The sequence below is a fragment of the Prunus avium genome, chromosome 1 (genome assembly GCF_965620075.1).
Source record: "Prunus avium chromosome 1, drPruAviu1.hap1.1, whole genome shotgun sequence".
NCBI classification, from domain to species: Eukaryota; Viridiplantae; Streptophyta; class Magnoliopsida; order Rosales; family Rosaceae; genus Prunus; species Prunus avium.
Genome location: NC_142284.1, coordinates 52,128,137 through 52,150,609, shown reverse-complemented (window position 1 = coordinate 52,150,609; position 22,473 = coordinate 52,128,137). Strand labels below are relative to the sequence as shown.

General features: G+C 34.8%; 2 protein-coding genes across 2 annotated transcripts; one reads left to right on the top strand and one right to left on the bottom strand.

The window, feature by feature from the left end:
- Positions 1-301: 301 nt before the first annotated feature.
- RD22 (BURP domain-containing protein) lies at positions 302-2,242 on the bottom strand. The gene is made up of 3 exons (XM_021963612.2): positions 2,081-2,242; positions 1,879-1,984; positions 302-1,441 (listed from the first exon to the last, which is right to left on the bottom strand). The coding sequence occupies exons 1-3, from the start codon at positions 2,117-2,119 to the stop codon at positions 492-494; spliced, it is 1,095 nt and encodes a 364-aa protein (XP_021819304.1). The 5' UTR covers positions 2,120-2,242; the 3' UTR covers positions 302-491.
- A 15,124-nt stretch (positions 2,243-17,366) lies between these two features.
- YUC6 (Flavin-binding monooxygenase family protein) lies at positions 17,367-21,023 on the top strand. Its single transcript, XM_021963726.2, has 4 exons — positions 17,367-18,661; positions 19,326-19,574; positions 19,876-19,998; positions 20,213-21,023. Exons 1-4 carry the CDS (start codon positions 17,831-17,833, stop codon positions 20,444-20,446), a joined length of 1,437 nt encoding a protein of 478 aa, XP_021819418.2. The 5' UTR covers positions 17,367-17,830; the 3' UTR covers positions 20,447-21,023.
- The last annotated feature ends 1,450 nt before the right edge of the window (positions 21,024-22,473 follow it).

Sequence of the window (22,473 nt, the reverse complement as noted above, 5' to 3'; positions counted from 1 at the left end):
TAAGTGAATAATATGTCTCATGCTCATAAATGGAGCATTTCAACAAATAAGCCATAAGTGAATCATATGTCTCATGCTCACAAATGGAGCATTTCAACAAATAAGCCATAAGTGAATCATATGTCTCCTGCTCACAAATGGAGCATTTAATTTCTGAGATGTTTGATTTTCGTTATATATAGCTGGTAATGTACCCTGAGATGTTTGAGGTAGTAGCCTGAATTTTATTCTATTTAAAATGGAGCATTTAATTTCTGATTCAGGGATAAAATGGAGTGCTTATAAGCAGAACACAAGTAGCAACAGAAAGCCAAATCATATTATCTATTAACTGGAAGTAGAACATGTCCACTACAGCATGCTTTATGAGTATATATGTAGGTTGCTGAAATACATAGTGGCGAGAAGTAATCGCATGGATTCGATCGGTTTAATTTCAAACTGTTTGGCATTCAAACTATGCTAAGGTGATCATATCTGGGTTCAAAAAATCATGTAGATTTCTTTGGAACCCAGACAATGTGATCTTTCGGAAGGAAATGGCAGACGGGAACGGTTCCTGGCTTAACTTTGAGCAATTGGAAGGCCAAATGCTTTGGGTTCCACTCTGATGTGTCTGTGTGGCAAACTGCTACTGCTTTAGCCTCCAACCCATCAGCACCTTTCAGAGGCACCACATAAGCTCTTGTTGTTTTTGTTGCATGGCAGTAGAAAACAGCATAAGCATAGTTCTGCTTGTGGCACACAACTGATTTATCAGCTGCCAGCTTCTTCACTCCAGGGGTAATTGTGTACTTCTGCAATGTGGCTCCTTTCTCTGCCTCTGTTGAGATTGCTTGAATGTTTCCTCCAAGCTTGGAAGTGCTGAAGTCAACCATTGACTCCAAAGAGGTAGCACAATACTTCTCCTCTCCTCTGATGCCTGAGCTCTCACACTCTTCAATTGTCCCCTTGATTATATCAGCTTCCACAGACTCTGGCTTCACCGAAAACTGGCTGAAAATCTCTGGCAGCTTGTTGGACGAGAAGGGGATGGAATCCGCTGTTTCGCGTGGCACGAAAGCCGCGGTGTTTGAGTTTCCAGAGAACGTCAAGGTCATGCTTGTGCCAGGACGTATGTCCTTCTCCAAGAAGAAAAGAGCTACGTTTCGATTTTCATGGAGCTGAGTCTCAGTGGCTGCATATTTGTAGTCGAAAGGGCTTGGTCCTGGCTTCACTCCAACATACACAGGCTTGCCCTTGTGCCCTGTGCTCACAGACACTCCTCCTTTGCCAACACCAACGTTGGTTCTTCCTCCAGGCTTCCCGGTGGTCACCCCAACACCACCGCCTTTGCCTCCGACATTCACGTTGGTGCCGCCACCTGGCTTCCCTTTCCCGGCTTGGACATTCACCCCTCCTTTCCCAACGCCGACAGTGGTGCCCTTTTCTTCAACAAAGTCTGCAAAATTTAACACATAAATGGAGAACAAGTGAGAAGATGAGTGACATTTAGTAACTGAGACAAGTTTCTTAAAATTTTCAGATCATATATAAAAGGTTTTATAGGGAGCTATCATTAGCACCCAAAAAAATCGTTACGCACTCCTCCCCTGTAAAATCATAAGGGAAAAATTGCACAGAGAGAAGTGCTAAATGACTTTTTTAAAGTGCCAATAACAGTTTATACGATTCTATCCTCGTCAATTTGGCATGACTGTTTTTTTGTTGTGCCTTTTATTGACATACATGTAACAATAAAAATAAAAAAAAATAAAAAAAAAGTACATGTAACTCAAAATTACTGTTCTATGGAAGTATTCCTTTTAAGCTACTCCACTCCCTTCCTCTTTTACAATACAAAGTTATATGAGCTTGTATGAGATTCTAAATACTAACCAGGCTGGAGAAGTTCACTGATGGATTTTGGCATTCGAGTGTTTGGCAAGACAGAGTTCCAGTAAAGCTGAGGTGGTAGAGCAGCATGGCTTGCCACCAGTGTGAGCTGCAACGTTTTGAACTCTCATTAGTACGTATGAGATGAGAAAATTAAACTAGCAGCCATGAAAAATGAAAACAAATCAAAGTTACAAAGCTTTACAGTGAGAAAAGCAAAGATGTGAGGAAGGCGAAAACCCATTGAGACTTCAAAAAAATTGCAACAGATAGCTTCGATTGATGGATGAACGGAAGCAAGCAAGAAAGAAAACTCAGAGCTGAGCTTGCTAGTATGGTACCAACAAGAGCAAGTAGCTTCAGCATTTATAGAGGGGAATGCACCATGTAAGAGAGTTGATGGGTCAAGAAATAACACTCCACCACCAGCATTGTCGACTGTATCATAATTACTTCAACTGCCCTTGCCTCACTCACTTCAATTCATTTATGTCGATTGGGACACGTGGAGGCCCAGGAGGGGGCACAAGATAAGTGAGTGAGATTAAACAATAAACAATATAGGGTGTTTGTTGGCAGATGGAACTTGTCACTGAGTGAGTGGAAATCTGAAAACGAAGACTCAAAAGATTTTGTAATATAGCTTCGACTGGTCATGGGTTTTGTATCATCACTTCGAGCATTATTATGGTATATTAGGTTACATTCACGTATTATAATATGAGTGGATAATGTAGTTAAGATTTCTCACGTTAGTGTATAATATCAATAAATATTATTATAATATAACCAAGTTATACTACATGATCATACTCTAACACTACATTGTAGTTCTTCTATCACTTCAACAGATAACAAAAAGAATGGACAAGCTTTATTAAGTGCGACTTTTTTTTCTTTCTTCTGATCAAATTGAACGAACAACCAACTGCCCCATTTATTAGGGTTTAGTAAGATGTTGCATGTCATCTTCTTTTCAGATTTTTTAGTGGCTTTCACCAATTATTTTCCCTTTGGGTTTGCTTCCATGTCACTTTCTATATTCAGAAAAGTAATGTGAGAATTTGATGCACACGTTAGTTTTGTAGAGACGTGAATTTGATGCACAAGTTAGTTTTGGGAAGAAAGTGTTTGGTCCCATTTCTTCATTTGTTAAGTTCAGAAGTAAATTGTGATGGTTGGAGAAAATATGTTATTACTTCTCTGCAATCTTGTTTACAAAAGTTAATGAAGATTTTCTTTTGGGCCAAATCTCACCTAACACCCACAAATAATGTCGGGACAAACACAAAAAAGAAAAAAAATGAAAATATTTATCATATTTATGGAAATCGGATTCTATGTTTGGGTGTTGTCATTTGATCTCTACTTATCTTTCAAAAAAACCCTATATAATTTTATTTGGATACTTTTGCGTTTTTTAAAACGAATGGACCTTATTGTATTGATGAGCTTCATCTCTATTAGAAAAATGGTACATAATGCGATATGCAAATGTACTATGCAACTTGCCAACTTATTGCCACGTTGTAAAAAAAAGTCATTACTTCATAAAATCCACGTAATAAATTAGAAAAGGACGTGTTTGAAATGTAAGTCATTCAGTACAATCAATTATGTTAAGATGCATTAACATTGAAGGTTGATCATTCATCAAAACATGCCCTCCAAAGTTTCGAAGTAGCTGGGATACACACGCAATATATATGTCATGTGGGGTCCCCCTATGTGAATGCATGCGTGGCTAATTTAGGTTATTTGACGATGGACAAATTATTAACTATTTTTCTCCTAATAATATCTTGAATTTTCTTTACATTTTATCATGGAAAGAACAATTTTTAATCTATCCCATTTAATATAATTAATTCTCTAGCCACTCCAAAATACATTTACTTTTTATATTGCTTTTTTTTCTTTTGCCCACTTACAAGGACGGACAATAGCCCTGTTTATTTAGGGCTATAGCCCATGTGAGTTTTTTTTGCTTTTTTAATTCTTCTTATAATTAGTATATAAGTTTTAAGGTTTAGTTCAGTCTAAAATCTAACAGTTCATCTATAAGATAAATCTAACATATCTCATTTTGAAATCTTGAGTTTGTACCTATACACTTATATGTTGTTGCAAGTAAATCTGAATCACGTATTTTAACAGAAATTAACTTAATCAACGGTTCGTATTCACAATTTATCGGACAATCAACGTTAACCCTTATTACGCTCCAATAATGCACTATGGTTTGCTTAACCCTTAGTGGACCAAGCTTAAGGGCCAGTCACAATAAATAGATAGGCCCATAGGTCATACATCCCCTACTTGCTTTTGGGTCCATGGTATTGAGTGATAAGAGTGGCCCATTTCATTGTACTGGTCTGTCTTAGATGCGGCCCCATATCATAACAAGGAATATAAAAAATCAACGAGGGGAAAATTGGAATATTATTAAACAATAATACTATAGGCACCAACTTGTATACCAATTTTTACATACCAACTGATGTGGCATATGAATATCATGTGCCACATCATCTCTTTTAATTTTATTTAATTTTATCATCTTCTAAATAAACAAAATTCATTCTCACCATTTTAATTTAGTTGATTTCATTCAACTCATAAAATTGTTTATGCTTCTTCTTCTTTGTTTAGTTATTATTTGTGTATCTTTTGGCCTGTAAAACACTATCGATTACAGAAAGAGATATACAAATGAAATAAACATAAAAAATGCACAACTGAATCTGAAATTTCAGATCTGATCCTCCATGGCTATAAACTCAAAAGATCATTAACTATGAGAATCCAATCAAGGAATAATTAAGGTCTTTAGACCCAAATCGGGGCATATCCTCCCTCCCTTCAAATCTGGAAAAATATTGTTGCTTGGTTGCATATCCATGGAACTGAATACTATGTACTATTTGAGATTAATCCGTGATGCCATATCATCCTCTCCATTCCATCATAGTATTTCCCCAAATCAACTTGGAATTTCTAGGACGTGGGTAACCCAGCAAAAGAGAAAAGCCATATCGGCTCCATAGATGTTTGAAGGATGATAGTGCGGCGGCGATGGTGTTGAGGTAATATTGTTGTGGCGGGGGAGGGATTGTTAAACTGCTTAATGATTTAAATGAAAATATTTATTAAAAAAATACAAAATTAACTAAATTAAAATTGATGATGTGGCACATGACATGGCAATCCATGTCATATGCCACATCAGTTGGTAACCAAAAGTTGGTATACAAGTTGGTGCCCGTAGCGCTAGGCTATACTCTTAAAATATATCATTTTTAAATATTCATATATATATAGTATAGTCCCACATATATATATATAGTATAGCCGCGCGGCTATACAGTTTAAATATTCGTATTTGAACTGATTAAATATTTGGAGAGTATAGCCGAACGGATATACTGTGTAAATATTCATATATTTAAACAGTATAGCCGTGCGGCTGTACTATTTAAAAATTCAAAAGTGTAACCTTTTTAGGAATTTTTACGTTGTGCTATACTATGTAAATCCCGTGCTTCATCGAGCCACCCCATTACAAAAACTTTCAAACCCTAAAAGAAAATTAGAAAGGGAAAGGAAACCTAGGAAATACACCATGTTAAAATGAATAAACATCACCACCCCCGTCTTAATCTGTTACAAACACAACTTCTTCAATCCTACCGACATCACCAACATCATCAATAATAATAATAAAGGGAAAGAATATACTCAATACCTAAAATAAGTTTGATATTCAATTTACTCGTAAACTGGTATGACATCATTCTTTGATGCATCATCCCATCTCAAAACAATACCCTCAAGGCTAGCTGGAAATTCATAAAAGTGGAAATTCACTTCTGCTTAACCCATTGATGGATGGAATTAAGCTCCAATAACAAGACCATTGTTTTTCTAATAGGTACATAATTTACTCATATGCCCAATAATAGAAACCCAGATTCATGAAATTTTCACTTTGCTTTTCTTTTCACTACATTTTCAAGTCGAACTTGAAAAACATCCTAATTTTTTTTTTTTTTTTTAAGTGTTCGAAAAATCGGAATTGGAAGATGAGAGTGACGGTGACACACAGAGAGAAAGACCGACACCAATTTAAATATTCGAATATATTTAAAAAGAGCATAGCCACACAGCTATACATTTTAAATATTCGTATATATTTAAACAGTATAGTCGTGGGGCTATACTATAGCCGTGCTGTTGTAGTATTTAAAATTCAAAAGTGACCATTTTGATAAAAATTAACTTAATCAATGGCTCATATTCACAATTTATCGGACAATTAACGTTAAAGCTTATTAAGCTCCAATTATGCACTATGGTTTGCTTGAACTCCAATTATGCACTTCAAAACAGTTCGTTCTTCATTCCCCCATCACAAAAATATAACTCAAACAATTTTCTAACTATAAGTGATAAGTTGCACTCAAAAATATAAAAGATTACCTTTTTTTTTGGAGGGTTAACAACAATTTCTTGACTATAAGTTATAACAAAATAGGCTTGTAACTCAAGTGATTAAGAGCATTTATTCTGCACCCAAGGTCCTTAGTTCGATTCCTCCCTCTTCCAATATCGCTTGTATCAAAACATAAGTTATAACAAAGGAAAGATGACAAAACCCGATACAACATAACAACGATGTACAAAAACACAAACCACATGAAAGGCCTAAACAAAACCAAAACGGGAAAGGAAACAACAACCCAAAGAGTTGGCAAATAAGAAGATCAACACAAATCAACCACAACCAAATTCTTTCAGGAGTTGGATGTAATTATTAAAAAAATTGCTGTTCATAGCAACTATGAAAATTTATATTCTTAAGTCCCAATCTGCCCAAATGGGTCTTTTCTTCTTTGGATTAAAAGCCCAAATGTGTCTATGTTATGGGTTTTGGCAGAAAATCAAAATTCGAGATCACTAACAATTCTTTTGCCATTGATGCACCGATCCAATATAGAAAGTCAATCCCAAGGAACAAATTACTCTAAAGATGATGCAAACAAGAAATTTGTGATGAAATTGCACCTTTTTTTTTTTACTAAAATAAAAAAAACCCATCTCAAAGTCCTATGAACCTATGGACCTATGGTGGGCTAGCGCACTACTATCTTCTTTTTTTACTTTCTTTTTGCCCAAAAATTTTAATCTTTTTTTTTACTTTCTCACATGCAAGCAAGCAAGTTTCAGGTGTATGTATCTAAAAACCTCCTTTTGCCCACTGATCTGCCTTTTATTGCCTTTATCAAGGCCTTGTTGTTGTTGTTTAGGTTAGTAAACTTCGGTGGGGTGTGTCATCCACTAATTAGGAGAGTTTTCCTTTTTCTTTTTTTCTTTTTTCCTTTATAGCTAGAGACTCTTAAAATTAGTCAATTCTTGTGGGGTTTAGTTTGTCAAAGTAATATTGGTGGGGCGGTTTGCATAGTGTGATGAATTGTTCTCTTGAGGAAATGTTTGGGAAATTATTGTGATGATGTTCAGTTTGAATCCAAATCAATGTGGACAGCGTAAGCATGTCATGAAAGCAATTCTTGTGCAATTGGGGGGGCTTTGGCCCCCACATTACCAAGAAATTTTAAAATAAAAATAAAAAAGCAATTGCTGTGCAAGGTGATTCTCCTAGCTATATAGTCATAGTAATTGTGATGGGTGGTTATGATTTTTTATTGTTTTATAAATAGTGAATGACAAGAACATTGTGCCAAAATGAAAGATTTGAGACACTTTAGTTTTTGTTTGAGCTCAAAAGAGTGGGGTTTGTAAAGAAGGTCGGCAACTCCTTCGTAGTTCCTTTCCCTTTTCTCCCCCATTTTCTTAATGAAGATTGTTGACTAAGTTTTGCATGTTATGAGAACCTTATTGGCCTAAACGATCATTAATCATTAATTCCTTATGTTAATATACGTGATTTTCCAATATGATTACTTGATTTAGTTGATTTTGTGGTCACACCCAACAAAGTCTAGACTCCAATAACCTTTTCTCTATATGCTTCGAGTTCTAACAAAACTATGCGCGAGATCCACTACATAATAATGAACTTAACTACATTTCTGTTAGAATCCGACGCAGTACACTCCGAATACTACTAAACAATAAATCAATTTCAAATTCGACGAAAAGAAGTTAGGTAGCCAAGAGATGAACCCTAGGTTTCCATTTTATTTGTAATATTCATATATCGTATGGTACACATCATATGGAACCACGAGTGTAAGCATACAATAATTAAAAACCTTCATATAATTGACCCATCAAAAGGCTTTTTACACAATAAATGTCCTATGATGCATCCGAAAGGCAAAGTAAATCCCATGGAAAAAAGAAAAAGGAAGGCTCTATTCAGGTTGCAAGTTGCAACAGTGACACTACTGATCTTTTGGTCACTAGAAAAGGAAGCGAATCTAATCACACTGAAAAAGAGAGCAGAAAAAAACAAGTAGAAGAGTAGTATTATATAAGTTTTGTGCATTAATTAAACAAATAATTCTGATTAGATGTTTAGTTCGAATTCCATCCAAATTATTGGATGTTTAATTAAACTAATAATTCTGATTTAGAGTTATAATTAATGATTGGATTAGATCATCCTATAGCAGCTAACAGTTTCTATGGCATAAGCATCTTTCAGATAATCATTTAGAAATATTATCTCTTGGCACATTCTCATGCTGAAAACTGGTTTATAAGCATTTTGGAAATTAGTGGGATGCTAGCTAATTTAAATTTAATAAAGTATGTGGTTTGGATTAATGCTCTTTTTAATCAAGGGAAAGTTAAGTTAATTGCATCTCCACAATTGTCTAATCAAGCTTTGAGCTTGACATATATAATTATATGAATTGCTATGGAGGTTTTGGGAGTGTAAAAAGGCTAAAGGTTATTGGAGTGGAGGGCATGACCCACGCTGATTCTGTCTCTTCTACATAGTAGGCTCCATCTCCATCTCCATGGAGGGAGTGGAAGAATTATATTCTTAATTTTAATTACATTCTTAATTTCTCTATAATTTCCCTCTAATTCTATATTAATTAACAACCATGACATTAATTATTTTATTTTTTTATATGTTTATGTGTTGATTATTTTGCTGCTCATATCAAGGTGTCTCCATCAAATAGATCTCACTTGTGGAACAATGATACTTGATGGAATATAAAGTATTATTGTGTTTTGAAAAGGGTTTAAAAAGCTCTTGTTTGAACTTATTAAATTGGGAGTTTGCAATCATCAGGGTGAGAGAGCTAGGGCAACATAGGCCATAGCTTCAGCTTTCCATGTAGACAAAAGTCCACATGGACAAAAAGCATCATCAAATCATATTACTGTGCTTGGATTGTGAGGCAGATTCTTAAAGAAAATTACATGCATTACTAAAAACAGAAATCACAGTTGGAAAATAGTGAAATGGGGTCTATACAAATTCTCTTTTTTTTATTTTGGTCTGCGAAAAGTTTAGGGGGAGGTGAGGCTACCCAATCCTAGAAGTCAGAGCATACCAAAATCTCTTTGAGGACTTACAGAGCAGAAATTCTTCTTTTTTATTAGTTCCACTACACTAAGACATTTTACAGAGGGGAAATAATATTTTGCATGGGCTTAATTATTGGGTTTTCAGGTTAGTATATATATATATAGGGTACCAAACAAATAATCCACTAGGGAAGGGATTTAAAATTTTAAATACAGGTGATGCAGAAGAAGACATTTAACTTCTTTCTGGATTTACACTATCAAAATGTGTAACACGATCACTTTATCATTCACAAGTCAAGACATAAAATATTAATTTTATATGTGGTTCACAACTCAAATATGAATTTGCTCACTTTGCTTTTCTGATGCAAACACATTCAGAAAGCCAAAAAAGAAAAAGGAAAGGTTGAAATATATTAAAGAACTTCAATTCAAATTAGGATATTGTTGGCCTCCTTATTTGGGCTTCCAACAAATCACGATTTAAACATATGTGCAAAAATAATTCTTCAAAAGCACACCAAGAAAAAAGGCACTTATGCACACATATCATACTACTATTGGCAGGTATGTGAATAATATTTTTTTCCTTGTCTAATTGTGATGCTTTAATTAAAAGTGAAATTTAAACGGATCTAAACTTGACACTTAAGTTACTTTCAACTTTAGGCTCCCTAATGTGCCTAAACTTGACACTATATAGATATACCAATACCATATTTCCCATTAACATATTAAATTATTCATGTTTGAGTGCTTAAATTAAATTTATTTAAGTAGTTTCAAAGTGAACTGCTTTAAGTTCTCCTTTCCTCACGTCCCCACTTAATTTCGTGATGATTATAAGATTGGTTTTATAAATATATCCATAGTACAACTTACCAATACTAAACTAATTATAGCAGAATTTTATAGGATCATCCCCACAATGCCTTTGGTTTAATTAAAGATGTTTAATTAAAGAAACACAAAGGATTAGTGTCAACTCAAGCAACGATTAGAGTACTTTTAGTGGGTTAAAGTACTGATTTGTGCACGCGAGTCTTCATTTTCAACAGGTAATTATTGATCTAAGTACTGATTTTGTATTATTCTTTTCTTCTCGAACATGCTTAATCAGTGGTTTGAGTTTTGCCGCATTCACTTTTTACTTTTTACTTTTTCTAATTTTGACTTTTGAGTGGAATTCTGATCATGCAAGCAGTGAAACTAGAAGGGAAAAGAAACAATTAAGATTTTATAATGGGGTTTATTTTTAATGGAGTAAGCAGTTGAATTCTATTGTAAAAAAAATTACCTATGTTGTATTTTTATCATTTTCTCAAAGAAATTAATAAAACAAGATAAAAGGCATGATGATATATAGGTTGATTTTTAACCAACATGCTAGGCCTAGCCTAGGGGATCACCTTCTTTATGAGAATTTCGTGGCTGGCAGTGGCTAGCTACTAGCAAAATTATCATAATTTAGGAAAAGTTGAAGAATTTCCAGCATTATGAGCAAAGATTAGGTTAGTGGAAGTGGAACCAGGCAGAGTGTGGGTGCTTTCTAAAGTGTGATGGTTTAAAGATAATCTTGCTTTTTGATCCTCTAATTCCCATTTCATGTTTGGATCAAGATTAGAGCCTAAACTAGACCTAATCGTCACTTCTTAATTTTATCTTTAAATCTCTTTGACTGCCCTACCAATTTGTATAAACATCATTTAACCGAGGAAATATCTCTAAACTCATAGTGGATTGACTCATAAGTGGTAATTAAGGACTTGTTAATTGGAACCGACAGCAGAGTGCATGATAATGAAGCTTCTAAGAACCCCCAAAAAAAAGGATAAAAAGAAAAGAGAGCATTATGGTGTGTACCCATCATTAGATTTCATGTGGGCTATGTGCAATTTATGATGCCCAATGAAGATATGCATAAAAAAAAAAAACCTAATCTATGCAAGTGTTATTAATTGTACCTGCAAGTGGTATGTATTTAGCTTCTTTTTTTCCTTTTTTTTTTTTTTTTTTTTTTGGTGAGCAGATGTATTTAGCTTTCAATCAATGTTAACAAACCAATTTTTTGTAGGTAAAGTAGGCATAAATAAGTAATCCAATAAGTAAAGGTGAATATTTGATTAGACATGCCACAACACCCCCACATAATTCCAATTTGCATACTTTGCCATACAAATTTATGTTTTGAAGAGCTAGAGAGAGCGCGTGATGGCTATACTCTCCCAAGTCAAAGCTTACTTATTAGGTTTGTTTCAATTATGATGAATACAAATTTGAATGTTCGTTCACGTGCATGTGAATGATTATCAACTGTTAATTTAGGTATATCTCTTATACATCATCAATCATCAATAATCAAGAATTTATAATCATTCATATTCAATTATTAATCTTTTAAAGCATAAATATTCATCGCCACTTAAACTTTTTATTTTATTTTATGAATTTTCCGGCTCCTCTTTTCCTTTTGCAATTTTTTAAAAAAAATTTATGATTGCTTCTCTAACATAATTACAATAGTCTAGATTTTTAAAGCACTCAACCTCATGTATGCATGCTGACTGCCTTGCTCACGTATTGCTCAATTTAAAAATAGTTAAAATATTTTTAAATAAATATATTAAACACTTTAAAAACAAAATTTATAAGTAGGTCTTGGTTTGAATCTGAAAGAGTCCGCGTGCAAAAGGAAGCCCAAAATAATTGGCTAGGTTGGGCTTCCATAGGCCCCACCATCCCAAACTTGATAACATTCTCTCTCCTTTTACTTTTACAATGAAATATTTAAGGGCACTAGACTTATAGACTTGTAGACTTGTCGACTTATAGGCTAGGTTGGTTTTTTCGATTGGCATAGGGTTTGCTGAGATTCGAATTTTCAGTTCCCATATGAGAGGGAGAGAGGAATATTACTAAATATGGTAACAACTTTTTTGATCTCATCTCATTTTCAATAATAATTTTTGTTTGCGCAGAGAAGAAGAAGCTAGTTAATTAAGCTACCCCTCTTGGCTTTATGCTTTCGGCTCGTTTTATCTTTTTTATTAGAGTTCATGCAAAGATTAATCCTAGCTTTCTGTCTTTGCCTTTCTAGCTAGGTTCTTCGCATTTCTCCATTTCTTTCTTCTTTTTAAATTAATTTTTATTTTTTTATGGCGATTAATTTGAATAGTCTAAATTCTAAGTGTTACGAAAAGGAACAAGTTAAGAAAAGGAAAAGGTTAAGTTCATGAATTTGACATTATAGATTGTGTACATGAATGTTAAGATGGAGACAAATATGATGATAGAACAGTTATCTCTGTACACAAAGTGAGAGTTTGAAATTAATTTTTGTTTTTTATGGTGATTAATTTGAATAGTCTAAATTCTAAGTGTTACGAAAAGGAACAAGTTAAGAAAAGGAAAAGGTTAAGTTCATGAATTTGACATTATAGATTGTGTACATGAATGTTAAGATTGAAACAAATATGGTGATAGAATAGTTATCTCTGTACACAAAGTGAGAGTTTGAAATTAATTTTTGTTTTTTATGGCGATTAATTTGAATAGTCTAAATTTTAAAGTGTTATGAAAAGGAAAGAGGAACAAGAAAAAGTTTAAGTTCAAGAATTTGACATTATAGCTTGCGTACATGAATGTTAAGATGGAGACTAATATAGTGATAGAACAGTTATCTATGTACACGAGGGTGAGAGTTTGACTCCTCGGAACTTCCTATCTCCATTTTAGAAAGAATATATATATATATATATATATATATATATTTATGTGTGTGTGTGTCTAGTAATGTTTAAATGTTTTGATGTTGATGTGATGTTGGGGGAAATTTATTGGCAGCGCAATAATAGTGGAAAGAACATATGGTTGTTTGCTCCTCCACCAAATAGTGAGGCAATTCTGAAAACTTTGAAATGCATTTGTCATACTATTAAGTTGCAAGACACCATAGTGGCTTAGAAAATTTTAGGAACATCTTTCAGGATTGGGACATGCGCATATAGGTCCAAGCACGCTCTATAAAAATAAAGCAACTAGTTGGTCATAAATATGTATAAGCATATTATTTTATGCATTAGTATACAATTGTATTAAAATGTTATTATTTTAATAATCAAGACTTTTGGCAGATGAAATTCATGATTAATCCTAATTCTAACTCTATTTTTTATTGATATTTATAATTTATTATACCCAAAAAAAAAAAAATTAATATAAAAGTTAGGGCCCCATATTCTTCCTCCGGGCATGCGACTAAAGTCAAATGGAGTCAAGAGCTCTCTAAACCCTAGCCTCTCCCTTCTCTCTCAAACCTCTTTTGCTGTGTTTCAAGGAGGGGGGAGAAGGCCACTCCTCCTCTCTTCATCTCTCTCTCTCTCTCTCTCTCTCTCTCTCTCTTTTCCCTACCTCCCCAACCCACTTATTTCCCCCTTCCCCATTTACTGGATTTGGAGTTTTAATTGTGGGGGAGGTTACTTGTGTCTAGATCTGCTTGGATTTGTGATTTTGTTGGTTGGTATTTTAGTTGTAAGGTGATTGGTTGCAATCTCAGTGGTGTTTTCTATCTGCGACGACATCTATTGTGGCAGTGCCAACAACGGCGGTAGTGACTATGTTGGTTTTTGATTGTTTGTTTGCGGTTTTCTTATTTTGTAATAATTGCATCAACTCCTTGTGAGTTGGGTGTTTAATTGTTTTCTAGTCTCTACTTGTATTTTGTACTTGTGAAAGTTAGTTGTAGTTGTATTGGTTGATTTGGGCGCTGTGATTCATGTCTGGTTTGTTCAAGCATGCGGAACAAAATTTATTGGCCTTTTGTGGCATGTATCTAGATTAACCTTATGTGGTTACTATGCTTCCATATTTGTATTACTCTTTTGTGACCATTTGTATTTGCCTTTGTGACTGATGGTCTTTGTGCTAATTTATGAATATAATTATCGCTTTTCTCTATTTTAAAAAAAGTCAAATGTAGTCAATTCTAACAATATATATGGCAATTAACTTATATTGTTCCTATTTCCAAAAAAGAAAACACCATTTTTCCTAATGGAGATGCTCTCCGCGATTTTTTCCATGCGCCAAATTTGGTGCCATATCAGTCCCCACCATTCCATGATATTACCCTATACCAAACGCGCCTTTATTTTCACCCAACAAAAAGAAAAAAGAAAAAAAAAAAGTTCATATATCTATCTATATATATAAAGCAAAAGACAGAGAATGGTGAAACATTCAAAATACCAGAAAATTCCCTTAGTTAATGCAAACATTAAGAATTGAAATTATTAATTAAATGAGGATAATATGGTAAATTCACACTTTTTCATATTTAAAAAAATTAAAATTAAAAGAAAAATCAGATAATGGATCCTATTTTTATGAAACACAACTACCCATTATCTTTTTTAATTCTAAAATAAATTTAAACTTTTTAAAAAAAGCCTCTCACAAACACGGAAGTGCGTGCAGAGAGGCTAGTAATATATAATACATAATACATACAAAAAATATATAATTAAAGAAAGGGCATACATCAAGGCTACCCCGACCTTTACTGAAGCACAAACCATTTCATCATCAATTGACCTTATCCATGATAAATGCAAAATAAAAATAATAAATAAATAGATAATTCTCACAAAGCTGATCTCTGGTTTGAAAGCAATGTGTTTCAGAAATGTTCAAATGTACAATGACTGCATTACTATACAGGACTACGGACACACCTACTATAATGCATACATATTATAGCTACATTCTATCTCCTTCCACCTACTCATAAACTCTCACATAAATTCCTCTACTTATCTATAAATGTATCTCTCCATTATCGATCACATTGAAAAAAATGTAACAGATAAAATAAATGCAACTATTTATTTTATACACTTATTTCACCACAAATTCCGTATATTATACACATACTGTATTCTCAAGACGTGACAATAACTTATCTCATTTTATTGCATGCGCGAATATTAAAGGGAGTTTCCCACTCACACATGGCAACTCACCGAAGCACAGCTCTGAGAAGAAATAAAGACATCATTTCAATGGAAATTTTGAGTGGGACAGATAAATCGAGCACTGAGGGGATTAGAAGACGAAGAATCTACTTCCATTGAACCTGGAAGTTCATACTTCATGTCACCAATGAGTGTCGATATGATTTGTTTTGAAGAGAAGTCGATAACCACCTCCTACATTGTCTCTCAAAGGTGCCCATCTAATTCGTACGTCCAAGTCATTAATAATTGTATGGGCCTCTTTTCCACAAAGCTCTTAGTTCGTTGATATTTTCCAATGATTAGGTATGCATGCTTGGATATAGGCTAGCTTGCTAGCTACAATGTTTTAACGTCTGAGGAAAACAGCTAGGTCTTCATGCATGTTTTTTCGGCTCTTTTTTTTTTTTTTTTTTTTCATCAACATAAAATATGATGGTATTTTGTTTTATAGAAAATTCGAACTTAAAACCTCGTCTAACATTACTCTTCTAAGTCAAGTAACGCAACAAGAATTCGGTTTTTCCCTCAATAACTTTGTGTTGGGCAGTAAATAACTTCCCTTAAAAAAACTTATACTTTTACTGTTGAAGACGTTAGAAATTAGTTTTCACAGTGTGGATTCCATGGTCGTGTTCACATGGCTTTTAAGTACCCTTCGTTTTCAACCTCAGACACCCATTGACTTCTATCTTCTGACTATCACTAACTACCAGGCTATATATTTTCCACAATAATAACAACCAGCCATATTTTGTAATTTGTGTAGCCTAACTATTTAATTTTTCAACTTTTTTTTCCGCAATTCTCTCTCCCATTAATAACTCCCATGTGAATTTCACAAAATAAGTTCAGGCCAAAATTGAAAAGTAATATTGCTCTAAGTCTAAAGTACATTTTCCACCAACAGGGTCTAATCCAGTGGAAAAAGCCTTAATTTGCATATTAGTGGTCTCAGTTTCGAACTCTCATGACACCTTAACAGCGTGTGTGAGAAAACCCCTCTACCTGAATCGCTTGTATTTAAATAAATAAAAAACATATTTCCCAAATTCAATAGGATGACACGTAAGCACAACCTTCATTGTCGTCACTACTGCCATCATGTTGTTGTTTACAACAATAAAATTATATGGACACCAATCAAATGCCAAGCCTACTACAGTTTTCAGTATTAAATAAAACTCTAATTTTTAACAATTTTAAAAATGAAAAGAAAAAAAAGAGTCATCCAAATTCTATGGAGTTCTAAATAATTCGACATGCTTTCAAATTTTCTTTCAACTGAAACAACTTCTAGCTAGCTAACTCCCCAATCCAAATACAGGAATTTCAAAATATTTATTTTTCTTTCTTTTTTGCCAGAAAAAAAAGAAGATTATAATTTTCAAAATTTTGAGTTTAATTACTATTTTTCCAAAACCTCTTTTTGTTTATAGCTACCAGCTGAAGGCTACTTTAATTTCCATGATTACAAATCAACCACAGCATCTGAAAATATCCCCGGGTAATGTGGATGACATCTGGGGTACAATTCATAATCCACCTGCCCAAGGCCCAAGCCAAGTCGGTCCGATCCATATTATCCAATCTCAATAATTCACTCGCTTAATCATCTAGATTGGTGACCACTTATCCTAATTTGGATTATTTTAGGATTTCATTAATGAATTTCTGTCCTTTAAGAAATATTTTTTTTAAATAATTTTATCAATCTTAACAAAAAATAAATAGACTGGAAATTTTATGTGTCACTCTAAAAGACGTACGCATTCAAACAATAATCAATTTTCATGAACAGTATTTCAAATTGAACTCTGTCGGATAAGAAAATATATTTTTTAAAAGAATGTTTTTATAATGTTAATATTAATATATAATGTCCCCACTTGCATTACTTCTCTTTAGCACTTTGCCTTTCCTCATATAAATTCTTGTGTGAGAACAATAAGGAATATAAATAGACATATCACCATCTCTCTCTCTCTCTCTCTCATTGTGTTGAATGCTGATTTAGTCCCGTAGTTGTAGCTCATTTCTCCGCTTAAACACCCCATTGAACAACACACAGAAAATTCAGATTAGAAAAAAACGAATTACTCATTCTCACAAATGGATAAGACCCTCTTAATCCACTCCAAAATTCAAGGAATTATTCTCTCCCAAGCCTAATCTTTCCTTGATAAGAGAGAGAGAGAAAGAGAGAAACATTTCGCCACTAACTCTGTTCACATAATCTCCACCTTAATCCCTCATAAAAACACTCAAAAACTTGGACTAAAATCACACACACAAAAACACCTCCCCACCCTCTCCCTCTCCCTCTCCCAAATGGGCTCCTCTCACTTCTCTTCTTTCTCTTAGACCACTCAACTCCTCTGCCTCAACTTTTCATTTCTTCTCTTCTCTTCTTGCATTAATAATTTTGTTACATGTTGTCACATATGTCCATGGCCTACTACAACACAAGAGAAATACAAGGCAAGCAAGCCCATGATCCTATTTTCATTGAAAAAATGAAGAGCAAGTCCTCCTCCTCCTCCTCCTGCTCTTCCTCCTCCTCCTCCTCATCACCATCACCACCATCATCTCCATCATCATCATCATCATCATCATCATCATCACCATCATCGCCATCGCCCCGACTCGTAGTGTGTGTTCCAGGGCCGGTGATCGTAGGTGCAGGTCCATCAGGGCTTGCTACAGCCGCATGCCTCCAATTAAAAGGTGTACCAAGTGTGATCCTAGAGAGATCCAATTGCATAGCCTCCTTGTGGCAGCTCAAGACCTACGATCGCCTTCGACTTCACTTGCCTAAGCAATTTTGTGAGCTGCCCTTCATGCCTTTTCCCAATGATTTCCCCACTTACCCTACAAAGCAGCAATTCATTCAGTACCTTGAAGATTATGCTACCAAGTTCGACATTAGGCCACGGTTCAATGAGGGCGTGGCCAGTGCCGAGTTTGATTCCAAGCTCGGGTTTTGGCGCGTGAGGACCACCGGAGCCAAGGGCGGCGATGAGACGGAGTATGTGTGTCGGTGGTTGATTGCTGCTACCGGTGAGAATGCCGAGGCGGTGGTGCCTAAGCTTGAAGGAATGGCTGAGTTTGGAGGGCCTATTAGGCACACAAGTTTGTACAAAAGTGGTGAAGAGTTTAGAGGGAAGAAAGTTTTGGTTGTTGGTTGTGGAAATTCAGGCATGGAGGTGTGTTTAGATCTATGCAATCATAATGCAAGGCCTTCTCTTGTGGTTAGAGATACAGTAAGAACTCTCTCTCTCTCTCTCTCTCTCTCTCAATCTTCAAACAAATGCCATTAAAGTGTTCTCAGGTTTTTGCTGTCTTTTGAGTTTTTGATTTTGGTTTTTTCCTCTCTCTTTCACTACACAAAGACTTAAACTTTGAATGAGTTTTTAGATTCTAAGAAAAACCCATTTTCAGAAATTTGTTCTCTCTTGCTAATATTTTTCAAGTTCTCATGACAGTTAGAGCCATTGACTGGTTTTTGTCTAAAAAAGAAACAGCCCCAACCCAACCCACTTATTACTTCAAGTTCCAACGGTTTGCTCAAAGATGATTAAGCAAGAAGAATATAAAAAACCTCCATTTTTGGCAAAACAAAATTCCTTCGATCTTTCACTTTCTTGGGACTCCCCAAGCATGCGTAACATTGGTCAGAAGAAACTCAGCCTACCCTTTTGATTTCCCAAGCTTTTTTCTTTTTATGTTTTGAAAAAGAAATATCAGTAACCTTAATATTCTCAGTCCTTAGCTAGCTAGCTAGCTAGTTGCTTAGCCAGGCTAAGCAAACAACATAAATGGGGCTCACACATCACTTCCATGTTCAATTTTGATTGCCTTTTTGACCTTTTTTCGAGTGTAATTTTAACTATATATTTTTTGGGTTTCTTTTTTTGAATAAATTAGGTACATGTCTTACCGAGAGAGATGCTTGGAAAATCAACTTTTGGGCTGTCCATGTTGTTGCTCAAGTGGCTGCCTATAAGGCTGGTAGATCGTCTCTTGCTGGTTGTGTCTCGGCTACTTCTCGGCAACACCTCCCGACTTGGATTGGACCGCCCGAAATTAGGTCCCTTGGAGCTCAAGAACTTGTCTGGAAAGACACCGGTCTTAGACGTTGGTACACTGGCCAAGATCAAAAGTGGAGACATTGAGGTACTAAGCTTTTTCATCAAGTCAAATCTTAATCTCGCTTTATTTTTTTTCTTTATTTTTTTGTCTTTGGAAAGCATGGCTTTTTATATTTCCAGTACTTTTTCAATGATGGCACCTAGATATGCTTTTTCATGTAAAACTCATGCCAGCAAGTAATTTTGTTTTTCTTATCAAACAGTCTAACATGCTGTCACACAGTAATTTAAGACCTTATGCTTATGTATCAACACTAGTTTTTTTCCGGAATTAAGGCAAAAACAAAAACATGATTTTCTCACTTGTTATACTATTGAATTTGAAGGTACGTCCAGCTATCAAGAGGCTAAAATGTCATGCTATAGAATTTATCAATGGACGGACGGAGAACTTTGAAGCCATTGTCTTGGCAACAGGTTACAGAAGCAATGTACCCATTTGGCTAAAGGTACCAACTTAAATCCTACTACTATGTAACCCTATTTTCCTTTTTCTTTGTCTAAAATGAAAATGAATCTGAAATAGTGAATGTGTTGAATCTTGCATGAATACGTGGTCTAAATTCAAAAGGATTTGTCTAACAACATAAGTCCGGCAATAAAAGTTTACCCTAATTTATATATTGAGTTATGCTTTCTAATTGCAATATTGTGTCATTGTAGGAGGGAGATATGTTTTCAAAGGAAGATGGGTTGCCTAGAAAGCCATTTCCAAATGGTTGGAAAGGTGAATGTGGGTTGTATGCCGTGGGGTTCACCAAACGCGGAATACTTGGTGCCACAATGGATGCCAAAAGAATTGCTGAGGACATTGAACGGTGTTGGAAAGCTGAGGCAAAGCATTGTACTCCCTTTAAAGGTTCACTTTTTCCACTATCATCATCATCATCACCATGATGATTTTGATTTGATGAGCTAAAGACACAGAAAGGCAGCTGGGAGACAGGGAAAGAGAGAGATGAAGATTTTGGGTTTCGCCAAGAAAAAAAATCATACCAAATTATCATTTGGAGGGGGTTTTTTTTTATGGTTTTTGCCATAAGCAAAAAAAAAAAAATGTTGCAACCAAGGAAAAGTTGGCATGCTCCTCCAATTGAGGAAAAGAAAAATGGAAAACCCACAACCAAAAAAAAAATTGTGGGAAGTGGGGTGGATTAAAAGGGTGAGAATTAGGTCTATGATCCCTTTACTTTTGAAATTGACAAGAAGCAAGCTTGCTGCAGGGCATTGGGAAAGAGGAACTTTGAGAGGGAAAGAAAGCATGGTGGTGATATTGTTTTTGCAGAGTGGAGGAGGGGACCTCAACAACTACTAGTTGTACACTTCTTGTACATTACCATTATTGATCTCTAGCTCTAATTAGGTATTACTTTTCATAGAGAAATAGAGATCAGAGAGAGCGAGATTTTAAAGGGTAGGATTTGGTTTTTTTTTCAAGTGTATGCATGTGATTGTGTTTTTTGCCTGTATTAATTTCCACTGGGGGGGGGGTGGTGGTGGGGGGGTTGGGATGAGATTTGAGAGATTAACATTAGCTAGCCTTGTGTGTGGTTATTCATTTTCAATCTAGCTAGGGTTTTTTGTTCTTTTGAATTTTTTTTGAAAGGTGTAGATCTTCAGACAACTTCAATGGAAAATTGACTTCTACTGATAAACAATGAAAATCATATACACTGACTTCAATTTTCTTTTTTACCATACCCTTTTACTCTTTTACCCTACTTTTTTCCTTTTTGCAGAGGACCTAGATATGCATCATGTACCCATTTTTATTACTGCCATGGCATATGCAAATTTCGCTGTCAAAATGATTTCTTACTCCCAAGTAAGGCTGGACCACTGCAAGGGACTACTAGTATAGTAGTTTGGAGTAATTGCTCTCAAAGGAAAGGTTTTGGGTTTCGTATAAGTGTGTGAGTTTAGTATACTATTGTTCAATTCAATAAGAAAAGTCCTCACCAAAAAAAAAAAAAAAAAAAAAAAAAGGCAATGTTGGACCACCACTTTTTCAATCCAATTATACATATTATATGATCAAAATCTCAGAAAGCGAAAAGACCCCACGTTTTAATCATAGCCCTTTACTTGGGCATGAAACTTATTAATCATCAAGATATATTGCTCCATCATATATAGTAAATATAGTGCTCACATTATTAGTCAACCCATAATTGAAATCTTTTGATCGTGTTTTTTCCTAAAGGAGCACCATACAGCTCTCACTTACTGAGCTATTGGAGCAATATGGAGTTTTATACTGTATACCAGCAGGCATGCATATATAATCCCGGTGGAAATTGCTTGGAAAAGACAAATGAAGCAAGCTATTAACCATTCGGGATGCACCCAAAATCTTACTAATCATACCCAAACTTAGAGAAAATGAGGGTGTTGTGGTTGACAAAACTGGTTCTTGCTTGATTTTGAGGTTAATTAAGCATTACAAACACATGTCACTACAATCCCGGTGGTGACCTTGGGTATAAGATAAGACTCTCCCGATAGTTACTCCAATGGTTAGACTTCAAGAGTCCAACATTTATCCCGAAATCAATTGTCTTCGTGAATATAAATAAGTGACAGTCGTTGATGTGTGTGTGTGTGAACGTAGAAATTTTAGATCCCAAACTAAATTATTAGCATATTTGACCTCGACTAAATTCCCTCCTAACTATAACTAATTTCTTTCATCACTATCTAGAAAGATCTACTTGACCTAACTACGTGATTACCTACAAACGTTAAGTCAAATGTCATGGATGGATTCCAAGGACATTGTCATCATATTACTTTGCCCTCGACTAAATTCCCTCGTAATTACAACTGCTTTAGCTAAATTCTTTCATCATCATCCAATAAGATCTACAAAAATCTTTCTAATTGATTACAATTGTTAGCTTTTCTAGAAACCGTGACTCAAATGG